Below are 12,987 nucleotides of genomic sequence, written 5' to 3'. Positions count from 1 at the left end.
AATTCTCGCGATTTTGAAAAAGGAATGGAATAAATATTGATCGAGAAGTTCAATCTTGCAAATTTATTAGAAAACAAAATATTTAAAGGAGTCGACTCATTGTCGGGAAAATTCATCTGCGTCATCTTCTGTAGGAAATTTCGGGGGCCGCAAAATATTCAGTTTGATATTTTTCTCATAAAACTGTTTCTTTGAAGATAATTCCATAATCAACAGAACTGCTATATTTGATGCGGTAAAGTTTGGGCAGATTCATCAAAAGACCCGTAAAGGAGGCCCTTGATATTTATCTCTAAACCTCTCATGCTCAAAATGTTTACAAAATAATCTGTACGAAAAATTCCCAGTCTCATCGTTTTATCTCCGAAAATCAATCAAGGGGAAGTAAAGTAAAATAGTCATCCTTAAATCATCAATATCTTCCGATAATACGCTTGACCAAGTCACGTCTCATCTTGAAGCCTGCAAAAATACCATCAGAATGAAAAAAAAACATATTTTCGAAGTTCACTCTGTTTATTTAACTACAAACAAGAAATTTCAAAGAAAAACCTAGCGAATTCGCCAGAAAATTTGATTGGATTTCTATTACTTTTTGACCGGTTCTGTTCAAAATACAACGGAAAATATTCTACAGAAAAAATCAATAGAATTATAGAGATATTCTCTACATAAATTCTTCGGCTGCAATTTTCCAAGTTTTTTATTCGATTTTGTGCAATGAAAAGAAAAAAAAGTGGAAAAACTTCAAAAATTCGTCCAGGAATTTCAATAGAAAATAGCTCAATAAAAAGCGTCGTTTAAAACAGTGTTTTTAATCAAATAAACAGTTATTCAAAACACTTTGTTTGTGAATCACTTTTCTACAAATTTTCTTCGTTCTCTTCCTCCCACCCAAACAAATCTGACCCAATAAGAAATTCCCTAACATCTGTATCCACACAATTACAACATTTTATTTTCCCTCTTCCCCTACAACCCCTCAACAATGCAACCTCACTTCACCTCTATCCTCCCCATTGAAACTCACCCCCCAAATGATTTATCCCGTCGACAGCAGCCGAGATTTTGTCCGCACGCTCCCCAAGCAGATGATAAATCGCGCGAGGATTTGATTCTAATTAGATACGAGAACAGCTGGGAATTTTACCGGTTCATTATGAAAAGGTAAATAAACAATATTTTTGGCTTAATTGAATGGATTAATTTAAAAATGTTATTTGATTCGAATCTGCACAGGGAAACCATTTTTTGTTTGAATCATCAAAAACCGGTGGTAACACTGAAAAATTGTTTCTTCAGTAGTTTGCCATGAGACTATAAATTGATAAAACACTTATCTATTACTTGGTTATCTTAGGAATGAGCAGATTGTAGAAAAATCCTTCCTCATTTCGTTTTTTCTGAATATCTCTAAATACAAAGAAGATGATAAAATTCTCGTTAGTACCTTTGTTCAATAAAAAGAAAAAAAAATCGAGTTGGAAAACTTGGCAAATTCATGTTGAAAAATTTCAACAGAAAATAGCTCAATAAAAAACGTTGCTTAAAATAGTTTTTTTAATGAAATAAACAGTTATTCAAAACACTTTGTTTGTGAATCACTTTTCTACAAGTTTTCTTCGTTCTCTTCCTCCCACCCAAACAAATCTGACCCAATAAAAAATTCCCTGACATCCCCTCAACCTCAACTTCACCTCTACCCTCCCCCTTGAAACCCTCCCCCCAAATGATTTATCCCGTCGACAGCAGCCGAGATTTTGTCCACAGTCTCCCCAAGCAGATGATAAATCCTCGCGCAAAAAACCTCGTGATACAACCCAACATCGTAAATCCCCTCTTGACCCCCAGTGTCCCAATATTCCTGAATGTCCGATACAATGGAGCCAGTGGAGCTATTCAGTGCCTTCCCCCGACCTCGTTCCCTCCTCCGCGATGACTCGGACTCCTCTTCGCCACGCGCCCCCCCACTGCACTTTGATACATCGTCTTGAACTCCCTCCACCTTGAACGCACCCCAAGCGCACAGTGTCTTCACACACTCGCTCTCCACCGAGAATTGACTCGCAAACCCGGAAACTAAATTAAACACAACTTGATGCCTCGAACTGATCGATAATTCCCATCTCCTGTGCCCCCTGAGGCCTCGACACAATTTCCCGAATTTATTCAGCATCTCAGACCTCCCATTGGCGTCATGAACCCGGAGAATGTGATCCTGGAGTTCGGAAAGAGATAAAGCCCAAGGGTCCCTCCGCACGAGTCCCTCGAGCATCCGCTTGAGCTCTCCCACAGCCTCGCGATCATAAGAAAATCCCGGATTTTTCGCCGCGAAGACTTCCCTCTCCAGAAAATAAAGGGCGTGAGGAGGATACCGAGGGGGAGGTGACTCCACCCTCCCCCAGATCTCCTCGATAATCCCTGAAACAACTGAATTACGAAACCGAACATTCAGATAATCCTGGTAATCAATTATTCTGTTTGGAAATCTGCCGGGCTCCTCGCAGACACCCCAGAGACTGAGGACCATTGGGGATTGCGAGAGCCTGGGGAAGGTCTCCAGGATTACGGACTCCAGGTGGACCCCCGGGGCCTGCGGCTGGTACCGGATGATCAACTCGCCACAACGGCCCGGCGAAATAATGTCCGAGGGCTTTGCAAAGTGAAAGAACTTTCCTGTTTGCATTCTTGAGAAGTTGTCACGGTCAGACACCGGCTCCTGCCACTTGTAAATTAAATTCTCGAAGGTTTTGTTGTCTAGACAGATGAATCTCTCGGATTGTTGGGACTTCTTCGAGAAAAAGTCCAGGGAAAAACGAGTGCATTGCGGTTTCTTCATCGAGTCCTCGTCGAAGACGATCTCTTCGTCGTTTATTTTTAAAATTATCCGCTGTTTATCCGGGATTCTCTTACCCTCAACCGCGACCTGATCGACATCTCCGATTTTTAGGTTTAATTTAGATATCTGGGGGGATAATTCCGCCAGTTTTCTCCGGAGGTACTCGCTGTGCTTCTCGGGGAGCGCCGGGGGCTTCGGGAGAGTCAGACATTTTTCCCGTTGGGTTAGTTCTGGGAGAAAGACTCGGGAGAGGATCCTCGGGATTTTTAGGCGCTTTTTTGTGAGGGATAGCGCGATTTCCGGGTTCTCTGGGTCTCGCCGGTTCTTCAGGTACACCGGAGTCGTCCAGAAGTTGAGGTCAGCCTTGGATTTATCGGGGAGGACTGAGTCAGCAGCTGCCTCGAGAAGATTCTGGATCTCGATTTTGGGGCGAATTTTTTCGTAGGAGTTTAGCAACAAGTCCTCGGACTTACGCCCGGTCAAGGATTTCAAATGGTCGCAGGTCCTTTCGCGATTTTCTAACCACTTTCGCCAGTTTCGCAAGCGACGGTCTTCGATTGCCTCTTGAGTTTTTACGCTTGACGTCTTTATCGCTGTTATTGAAGATTTTCTTAGGGGTTTGGGGGGGAGGGACTTTGATTTGTTGATTTTTTTGGATGAATCCATCAATTATTGGGGGGTCCAGGCGGTTTTGAGGTTTGAGAACTCGCGGGTGGATTGCGGGATTGTGGTTGTTGGAGGAGTCTCCAACCGATGGCGCGAGGATTTGATTTTAATTAGATGTGAGGACAGCGGGAACTTGGCCGGCTCATCGTAAACAGGGAAATAAACAATATTTTTCGTTTAACTGAATGGATTAATTTTAAAATGTTATTTGATTGATTTGAATCGACATAGGGAAAACAACTTTTTTGGGTCATTAAGGGTGTTAGACACCCTTTTCGCCAAAATTCACGTTTTGCATTTTTCTGGCAAATTGTTGATTGGATTGACGTGAAAAATATACTGTCTTTGCGTTTCATCATTACTTAATGACTCACGAAATTTCATGATCGTGCAATCATTTTCCTGCGTTTTTTCTAAAACTGTTCGGAAATTCAGAAAACTTTAGAAAAAATGCAGGAAATGGATTGCACTACCATGAAACTTCGTGAGTCAGTCAATAATGATAAAACGCAAAAACAGTATATTATTTCGCGTCAATCCGATCAATAATTTGTCAGAAAAATGAAAAAAAACGTGAATTTTGGCCGAAAGGGTGCAGTACGTCCTTAAATACCTTTGGTAACTCTAAAAGGTCGTATATCCGGTGGGTTTTTAGTAGATAAGTGTCATGTGACGATAAATCAAGGAAAAACCTGTCGATTATTTGGTGAATATCTTATATTTACAAAACCGTCTAACTGTCTCTTGATTTTTGTCATTATTTTTGAAGATTTTCTGTTAGGTTTGGGGAGGAGAGACTCCGATTTATTGATTGTTTGGGAAGAATGCATTAATTATTGAAGGGTCCAGACAGTTTTACGGTTTGAGAACTCGCGGGTGAATTGGGGTAGGGGATCGTAGTTCAAGGAGTTTCCAACCGATGGCGCGAGGATTTATTTCTAATTAGATACGAGAGCTGGGGATTTTGCCGGCTCATCATGAAGAGGTAAATAAACAATATTTTTGCTTTAATTGAATGGATTAATTTAAAAATGTTATTTGATTCGAATCTGCACAGGGAAACTTATTTTGTTTGAATCAATAAAAACCTGTGGTAACACTGGAAAATTGTTTATCCAGTAGTTTGTCAGGAGACTATAAATTGATAAAACACTCATCTATTACTTGGTTATCTTAGGAATAAGCAGATTGTAGAAAAATCCTCACTCATTTCTTGGATATTCACAAAACCGTCTGATCATGATTTCGTTTTTTCTGAATATCTCTAAATACAAAGGAGATAATGAAATTTTCGTTGGTACTATTTTTGTAGTTCTCATTTTGCGCCTCAAAAAAGATTTTTTCAAGAAATTTGTTGTTTTTCTCAGATTTATTAGAATTCCAAGATGTTCATAAAAATTGTATTTTATTTTTCGATTTCGTTTACTTCCACCATTTTCGTTCGAAAATACAAAACAATTCATTCATTTTTAGATTTTTGAACATAAAGTAAGGATAAATGAACAGAAAGAAAGAGGGCAAAGTATCCCAATCCCTCCGAAATTTTTTTTGCATTTTTTCATCTCTTGAGAGAATAAAATTCAAACAAAATTGTTCCTGCAAATCCAAAAAATAGTCTCAGATTTTTTATTTGTTTATTTATTTATTTGTTTATTCCGTTACAAGACCTATAAATGGTATGGAAATAATAAATGCATTGTGGTTTTCATAATCGCAGTAGGTAATAAATGCAAGAGGTATTATACAAAAGCGTTCAACATAAATGTCTGGCAGTAATGAGAAGCGGTCAAGATAGTAAACATAAAAAGTAAAGAGGTTGTAATTGCTGTATGCGACGTCAAGAACAAGTTTCATATGCTTTATTTACTAGAGTCCATTGAATCGTTGAAAATATCTGCATCCGGGTAACGACTAAATAAGAAATTCAGAGCAGTACCTGCTTGATGCATTACTGAAACTTTCGAAATACATGAAAGATAGCGAAGATTTCAGAATGTTTTTGTAAACTTTCATTCCATTCTACAGGATATATCTTTATAAAACTTTATTCATTTTTCCCAAACTCCGAAATATTTATCAAAATGACATTCTACTTTTTTCTCTACTTCTATAAAATTGCTGAAGACCGCTCAGGCCAACCAGTTGTCACGTAATTTTTGATAAAATAGATGTTTCTCTGTTACTTACATAGCAAAAGGTCGGAAATTTTCACAGTTTATTCATTTTAGTGTGATTAACAAAATACAAACGGAAATTCAAAATCGTAATGTTGAGGCCCAAAATCCGCGACACTTTTCGTGGAATGTTTCATATTCAAAAAATAACATTTAGTTTTTCAACATGATCTTCCTCGCCATTTTCCATCCAAAATACTGAACCATCCCTCAATTTCCAGGTCTTCAAACCCGAAATAAGTACAAATAAACATAAAGAATGACTGCAATTCTCGGTGGAGGTATCGCCGGTCTCTCCGCAGCCTTCTACGCCCTGGAGAACCCAAAAATCGGGCCTTTAATTCTCTTTGAGGCGTCAGATCGCCTGGGGGGATGGATAAAAACCGAAAAATCAAAGTCTAGTGCTCTTTTCGAGAAAGGCCCGAGAACATTGAGAATCGCAGGTCTGTCCGGAAAAAACGCACTCCAAATGATTGACAACCTCGATCTGACCAACAAGATCATCCCCATTCCGTCGACGCATGTATCAGCTAGGAGTCGATTGATTTATGCCGACAAAAAATTGCACACCCTACCGAACTCCATGGCGAGTCTATTCAAATTCAATTCCCTAGTCGATCGACCGCTCTTCACCGTTATGTTTAATGATCTGATAGCAAAAAAGGGAGAGAACAGGGATGAGAGCATATACAGCTTCGTGGAGAGGAGATTTGGGAGAGACATCGCTGATTACTTAATTAGTCCCATGATATGTGGCATTTGTGCTGGGGATGCTAAGAAAATCAGCGTAAATTTTTTGATGAAAACTCCCGCAGAGTTTGAACAAAAGCACAGATCGATAGGTCTGGGATTGATAAAGGAAGGATTGCAGAACATTTTCAATTCAAAACGAAATGCAGAACAGGAAAAAAAGGAGGAAGAGAGTAGTGAGGGCTCAGCAGCGCGAGCTACGAAGGAGAAGTGGGCAATCTGGAGCCTCCAAGGGGGTCTCCAGCAGATTCCGGAGGCACTGGAGAAAAAATTAACATCGAAAAACGTGAAAATTCGGGCGAAAACTGAAGTTAGAAACGTTACATTTAAACCGGACTGTGTAGAGTTGGAAGTGGATGGCGGGGTTCAGAAGTATGAGAGGGTGATAGCCAGTTTATCAGCTGAAAGACTGGGGAGGATTTTGGAGAGACAGCATCCCCAGCTGGCGAGAGAGCTGGAGGCTATTCCCGCCGTCACTGTCGCTGTAATAAATTTTGAATTTCCAGGGAAAGTTCTGCCGATGGAGGCCTTTGGATTTCTAGTGCCTCCCAAGGAGAAAATTCCCATTCTAGGGGTGATTTTTGATTCTTGTGTGTTTCCACAGAAAGCGTCGACGGTGAGTTGGTGGGGTTGAGGAGAATTGTTGATACATTGCGAGGAAAAATGACTTAATATCACAAAACTAATTCCTTGAAGAAAATAATAAGACAGTAGAATAAATAAATTTAAATTGGACGGAAATGAGTACGAAAAACACTGAGAGAAAAATCTACATTTTTGTTTTTAACACGAATTAAACGATTTCTTGAGGCAAGAAATTCTCACTTTATCGCCAAGTGTTCGTGTTCGAGTCATGAACATTTCACAGGATTCTTACGTGGTCTGACTCATTATGCGGAATTCTTATCCCAAGCGTTTTAACCTTCAGAAATGAGATATTTGACGCGAGAACTTAGTTTTGTGATATTATGTCGATATCTCTCTCAGTGGAGAATTTAGAATATGAAACCATAGTGAGTACTGGTGTGAGTAATTGTTTACGTGATGACTAATATATATATTTTTTAATTTCATCAACTGCTCATAGGGCATTCCAGTTTGACTCAGGTCCTGGTCAACTTGATTATCTTTTAGTTTTTGATTTTAGGAATTTTTCTGTCCTTCCTGATGATTAATGTTGTGATAAACTGTCCATGTGATGAGTTTTTATGATGAAACAATCAATAACACTGCAAATCTGTAATATCACTTTTTAAGTAATCACACGAAAATTTTTAAACATGTAACACAACTAATGAAGACGTCAGAAAAATTTCACAATTAGTCATCTCAAGTACCTGAAAGAAAAGTCCAAAAGGAACAAATCTAAAACATGACTGATAAAAATCACATCCATTTATTCATCGACAGGAATTATAAAACGAATTTAAATTAATGAATTATTCAACTTTTAAATATCTTACAGGTACTGACAGTAATGATGGGCGGTGCATGGTTCGACGAATATTTCGGTGTTAATTCATCGCAAGCACACATGGAGACTGTGGCACTAGAGCAATTGAGAAGAATTCTCGGCATAAAGGTCGACCCCTCGGACAGTCACTTCCAAATTCTTGAGAATTGCATTCCTCAGTATATCGTTGGCCACGAGGAGAGACTCAAGAGAATACGCAATTATATCACTGCTCATAAAATGCCTCTCATACTCTGTGGCTCCTCTTATCAAGGCGTTGGCCTTAACGACGTTATTCTGTCAGCGAAACAGGCCGTTCATGATATTTCGTGAGAATTTTATACATTTTTATTTTTTAACGAACATAGAATAGATTTACTAATGAGATTTTTCATAATTTGTTGCATTAACTTCATGCCCTGGAGCCATGCGAGTCTGTAGATAAACATGCAAAAAAATACACAAATAAGTGAATAAATAAAACAGTGAAGTAAATGGAAAGCATTCAATTATCATTCTTTTTCAATCGTTCATTTCATGGCATTTTTTCACTCTTAATACCCATGAACAAGTTTCTTTACTCTTGCGACCTTCACTAATCACATGACGAAAGTTACCATAATATAAACAAATGTTGAAAAATTTTACAACAAAACTGACGAGAGAGTAGTGAAAAGGCTCATAGGCATTTCACAATAATAGATCTGAAGATTTTCCATCATCAGATTTTTCGAGGAAATTGCATGTGGAAAAGTTGGAAAAATTCGTAAGTGATCAGCGCTCTTCAAATGACATCTAGCAGGAAATTAATCAGTTTTTTTATATTCTTCCCTTCGAATTAACAATGGGTGTTAATACCCAGTGGATACACATGTGTATAAAGGCTCAGACTGGAAACCTAAAGGTGGTGGGTTCAAAGTCGACCTCCGGTGATTATTCTCATTTCCTTAAATTGTTAATTTGTCCATTCCGTCCAAAAATGAGACATAAAATTGCTTTTGACATCCTTTTCTTATAAATAAATAATAGGTCCTAATACCCAGTGGATCACCGACGGCGGTGGCTGTGCGGTTAGCGTTTGAGATTGACATGCGAAAAAACCGGGTTTTATTCCCGGCCGGAAGGGGCTAAATTTGTGACACTCCAAATCTCACGGTTTCATTATCGAGCGGGAGTCTCGCAAGAGGCAACTGTACCTGGGCAGAGTTTTTCCCTAAATTGAGGTGTTCCCTTATTCTTCGGCGAATGCGGTACAGGGGGTTGGCGGTGGGAAGGACACAAATTGTAAAAACTCGAAAGGGTATACGAGAAATTTTTTTTTTCAATTTTACCCAGTGGATTGACATGTATGTAAAGGCTCAGACTGGAAACCCAAGGGTCTTGGATTCAAAACCGACCTCTGGCAATTATTCGCATTTCTTCAAATTGATAATGTCCATTTCGTCCAAAAATGAGAAATAAAATTGCTTTTCCTTGAGCGAATTATGAATATCAAGGGGTACCATTTAAAACATGTGAAAACTCTTCGAATGTTTTCGAACGTTTTTAAAAAATAATGTCTAAATTATTCATGGTAAAAGGTTGTAATCTCCACAAATGGTTTTGGAACGAATTTATGCACCTTAAAATATTTACACAATACACATGACAGAAATCACTCTAACAACACAAGCATATTTATAAATTCTAAAACAAAATTTCCGAGCATATCACAAAAATGCTAGCAGTGATTTAACAATTACGCAATGACAAAAAAATACTCGAGAAAACATTGAATTTGAAGAAATAGTTCATGCTCTCTACTGGTGCATCAGACGCAGAAGTAGCACACGAGCAATCCTCAGACACAAATTCTCATTGACTGACATTACCTGCATATTTGACTTCATCGAACGCTTTTCTTGCTTTCTTCAGCTCTTCGTTCATTGTCAGAAGGTCCTTCACCCTCGCGTACTTCCTCGAGTCTTTTCTCACTGTAAAAATTCATTCCAAACGTTTTTATTCAATCTAACTGAGGAAATTTTGACGAAATTAACGAAGTGAAGACTGTTTTTATGAATTACCGAGGAAAACGATGTCCTCCACTTGCACTCGCCCAGTCCTCCCAATCTCCATGGCTCTGTGGGTCATCTCAGTGATGTACTCGATGACGAGATCCTCCAGGAGGTCAACACTCTCCGTGTAAGGATTCTGATCATCTCCAAACCCGTACATCATGCATCGAAGCTCCTTGGAAAACAGACGCTTCCTACCACCGGGGAGAGTTCCTCCAATCGGTAGCTCTGTCTCCTCGTCCTCAAACTGACCCACCAAAAATCATAATGAACATAATTCAGTAGGGAAGTGGTAAAACGGTTTAAGTCGACTTATCTCCCAGTTGAGTTTTTGAGGAATATTTCCGAATCTAAGGGAGATAGCGAAATTTTTGTAATTACATTTTTTGTAGCTCTCAATCGGCTCTACAAGAAGGTTTGTTAGAGATTGAGGCTAATATTAGGACGGATTGGGGGCACGTGATATGGAAAGGGTGAAATTAAAGACACGTGGATTACAAAAACACTGGTGATGTACTTTATTTGTGACGGAAGCCACGCGTCTTGATTTTAAGGATACAGGAATTGGTGAATGTCTCAAGGTCAATTTGATAATAGTCTTTAGACTGCACTAAATATTCTTTCGATATTAAACTTGATGGTTGACTCAAAATGATTGATAGTTAACTCGGAATTAATTGATAATTGCATGAAATAGAGACGCTACGCAGAGCGCTAGATGCAATAAAACATTCGGTGATGTACTCGATACTCGGTTACTTGGATACTGTACTCTATAGGTGACTCTCTGACTAACCGATGTACACTCTTTGAGGAGTAGATTGATACCACTGAAATTTCATATTTAGCGATTTGCTTCGAGATTTTCCTGTTGCTGTTTCCAACAGGTTATAGCAAAGATTGTGCTATCCTCCCCTTAGATTCCGAGATATTCATTGACAACGGGTCAATAGTCAAAATTGAATTGTACCGTTTTACCACTTCGCTACTGAATTAATTATCCCCGCGGATAATTTCAGGTCATTGACAAAGCTTTGGAAAATTCTAGCCTTTGAAATTGGGGGTCAAGAGGTGGAAGAGAATGAGGAAATTGATAAATATGCCTGGGTCAAAGGAAGATGAACAAATTTTCACGAGATTATTTAGGGTGACCAGGGCGAAATTTGAAAGTCTTCGGTTGATGAAAATAACTACTGAGCTCTTAAGAGAGCGTGAAGATGAATGGAAGAATGATTAACTGACAAGAATACATAACGTTAAACAAATACATCACTGTACAGAATATACTAGAGAATAAGCTTATTATTTTGATATTCTACTGTACCCCTCAGATGGAATCTCTGACTCTCGTAAAGTAAACTATATATAAAATAACTATCGAGTGAGTTTCGATATATCATGGGGTAGCTAAAAAACTAAGAAAAATTTCGTATCCAACCCATTTTACCTTGTGCGTCAGGCGAAAACGTCGTTTTTCGTGTTTTTGGCTTTGAAATGCTCTCGCACCACAATTTTCCTCCCATTCAAACTTACTTTTTCAGAATGTATGTTAGATTCCATAGAATAAAACTAGGTTTTCTTTCGATTATCTCAATGAAATGATAGAAAAATTAATTTTTTTCGGTTCACTCATTTTTTGCTTTTTTTATACCGTATAAAAATCACTATTGTGAACATCTGTTATGTACTATTTTAATGTTCAACAACTCGGACTAATAATTTTATACAAAAAAAGTAAAAAAACGAGTAAACCGAAAAAAATCAAATTTCTTTTATTGAGGTTAGAAATACTATATTCACCTGTTCAAAAGTCTCCTCAGTTGCCATAATTCCAGCCACCAATAAACCGCGATCTACCCTTCAAAAACTTCCTTAATCTCAATACTGATAATGCAATTTAAACAGCAAAAACTTATCAAATAATCAGGTAAATGACGGACGAACAGAGTGAACGGGTGTTTTGTTGTGTACCCCGTAGTTCAGTCAACATACACCAGGAGCAGGGTATCCCCCCCCCCCTCATAGCGACCAAAATCGGTGCTAGTGCCGCCAAAAAATCGCCCATTTTTTATATAATTATTTTTTCAGCAGGCTATAAATGAATACGTGCATGTTTAATGTAATAAACTTCAATTTTATCAAGCCAATTCGTTAAACCCCTGTAGGGACTTCAGAGATACGAAAGATCCCCAATGAATCAGATTTACAAATGCAAACAAAGTCATCAGGCAAGGATGTCCATACATTAACGGAAATAATTATTGGAATTTATTTAATAATTAACTCTAATGCATTAATTGAATTTATGCTGAAGACAATAGCATATATTCTGAGGATTGGAAGACCCTAAAAGATAAAGGAAACCTCCTCGAGTTTTAAGAAAAAACAAATAAGGCACCTTCGCTACCTAATTGATGAATTAATTTGAAAAATGTCTCAGAGAATGGCTTCTACAAAAATCGGAAACTTAAGGGGCATTTCAAGAAATATTTTCTGCTCCTCATTGTCGGGAACGATGGCTAAATAAAATTGGAACGGCAGTATTGAATAGACAGATGTAAACAAGAAAATCAGTAGCTTGTGAAAGTAAATGTTGTGAGTCGTACCATAGTTCATCATATCAAGATTTTTCAAATATTATAATATGATATTTTTCCCTGGAGCCCTAAATATTACGAACACGCCAAATTATCGGCAAACCGCCAACGTCCACATTTAGACGCCACAGGAACTTCGAAAATCGCCCATTTGGCGGCAAATCGCCCAATCTGGCAACCAGGAGTCCCGCGATTAGCATCAAACACGAAGCGAGCGAGTTCCGATGAAAATCACGAGAATAGGGGCGAGTGAGGCAAAACGAAAAAAATCGTCTTCAATCTGCAATAACTGGAGATTTGCGAAGTGAAAACGAAAAAAATTCTCGTAATCTCAAAGATTTTTTCTCGCTTTTCAAAATGATTTGAAATTTACTCAATTCGTAATTTTCATTTAGGAGATATCTACCATTTGAAAAGATCCGTTTTAACCCACCCTCACTGAGACCAAAGATTT

The 12,987-nt window shown here is 38.3% G+C and overlaps 3 protein-coding genes across 4 annotated transcripts; 1 reads left to right on the top strand and 2 right to left on the bottom strand.

The window, feature by feature from the left end:
* Nucleotides 1-1,699: 1,699 nt before the first annotated feature.
* On the bottom strand, nucleotides 1,700-3,505 carry LOC114841373. Its single transcript, XM_029126330.1, has one exon. It carries the CDS (start codon nucleotides 3,503-3,505, stop codon nucleotides 1,700-1,702), a length of 1,806 nt encoding a protein of 601 aa, XP_028982163.1.
* Nucleotides 3,506-4,452: 947 nt separating this feature from the next.
* Nucleotides 4,453-8,377, top strand: LOC107041432 (protoporphyrinogen oxidase). Its single transcript, XM_015262002.1, has 3 exons — nucleotides 4,453-4,490; nucleotides 5,901-7,045; nucleotides 7,895-8,377. The coding sequence occupies exons 2-3, from the start codon at nucleotides 5,939-5,941 to the stop codon at nucleotides 8,213-8,215; spliced, it is 1,428 nt and encodes a 475-aa protein (XP_015117488.1). The 5' UTR covers nucleotides 4,453-4,490; nucleotides 5,901-5,938; the 3' UTR covers nucleotides 8,216-8,377.
* Nucleotides 7,807-11,913, bottom strand: LOC107041434 (transcription initiation factor TFIID subunit 13). 2 transcript variants are annotated; one of them, XM_015262003.2, is made up of 4 exons: nucleotides 11,737-11,913; nucleotides 9,946-10,183; nucleotides 9,754-9,855; nucleotides 7,807-8,317 (listed from the first exon to the last, which is right to left on the bottom strand). In XM_015262003.2, exons 1-4 carry the CDS (start codon nucleotides 11,761-11,763, stop codon nucleotides 8,295-8,297), a joined length of 390 nt encoding a protein of 129 aa, XP_015117489.1. In that variant the 5' UTR covers nucleotides 11,764-11,913; the 3' UTR covers nucleotides 7,807-8,294. The 2 variants fall into 2 exon arrangements, with proteins under 2 accessions (XP_015117489.1, XP_015117490.1); XM_015262004.2 differs by having other exon boundaries at nucleotides 7,807-8,179.
* Between the last annotated feature and the right edge of the window lie 1,074 nt (nucleotides 11,914-12,987).

The sequence above is a fragment of the Diachasma alloeum genome, unplaced genomic scaffold (genome assembly GCF_001412515.2).
Source record: "Diachasma alloeum isolate Michigan unplaced genomic scaffold, Dall2.0 Dall_scaffold_00365, whole genome shotgun sequence".
In the NCBI taxonomy this organism is placed as follows: domain Eukaryota; kingdom Metazoa; phylum Arthropoda; class Insecta; order Hymenoptera; family Braconidae; genus Diachasma; species Diachasma alloeum.
This window is presented reverse-complemented; position numbering and strand designations above follow the sequence as displayed.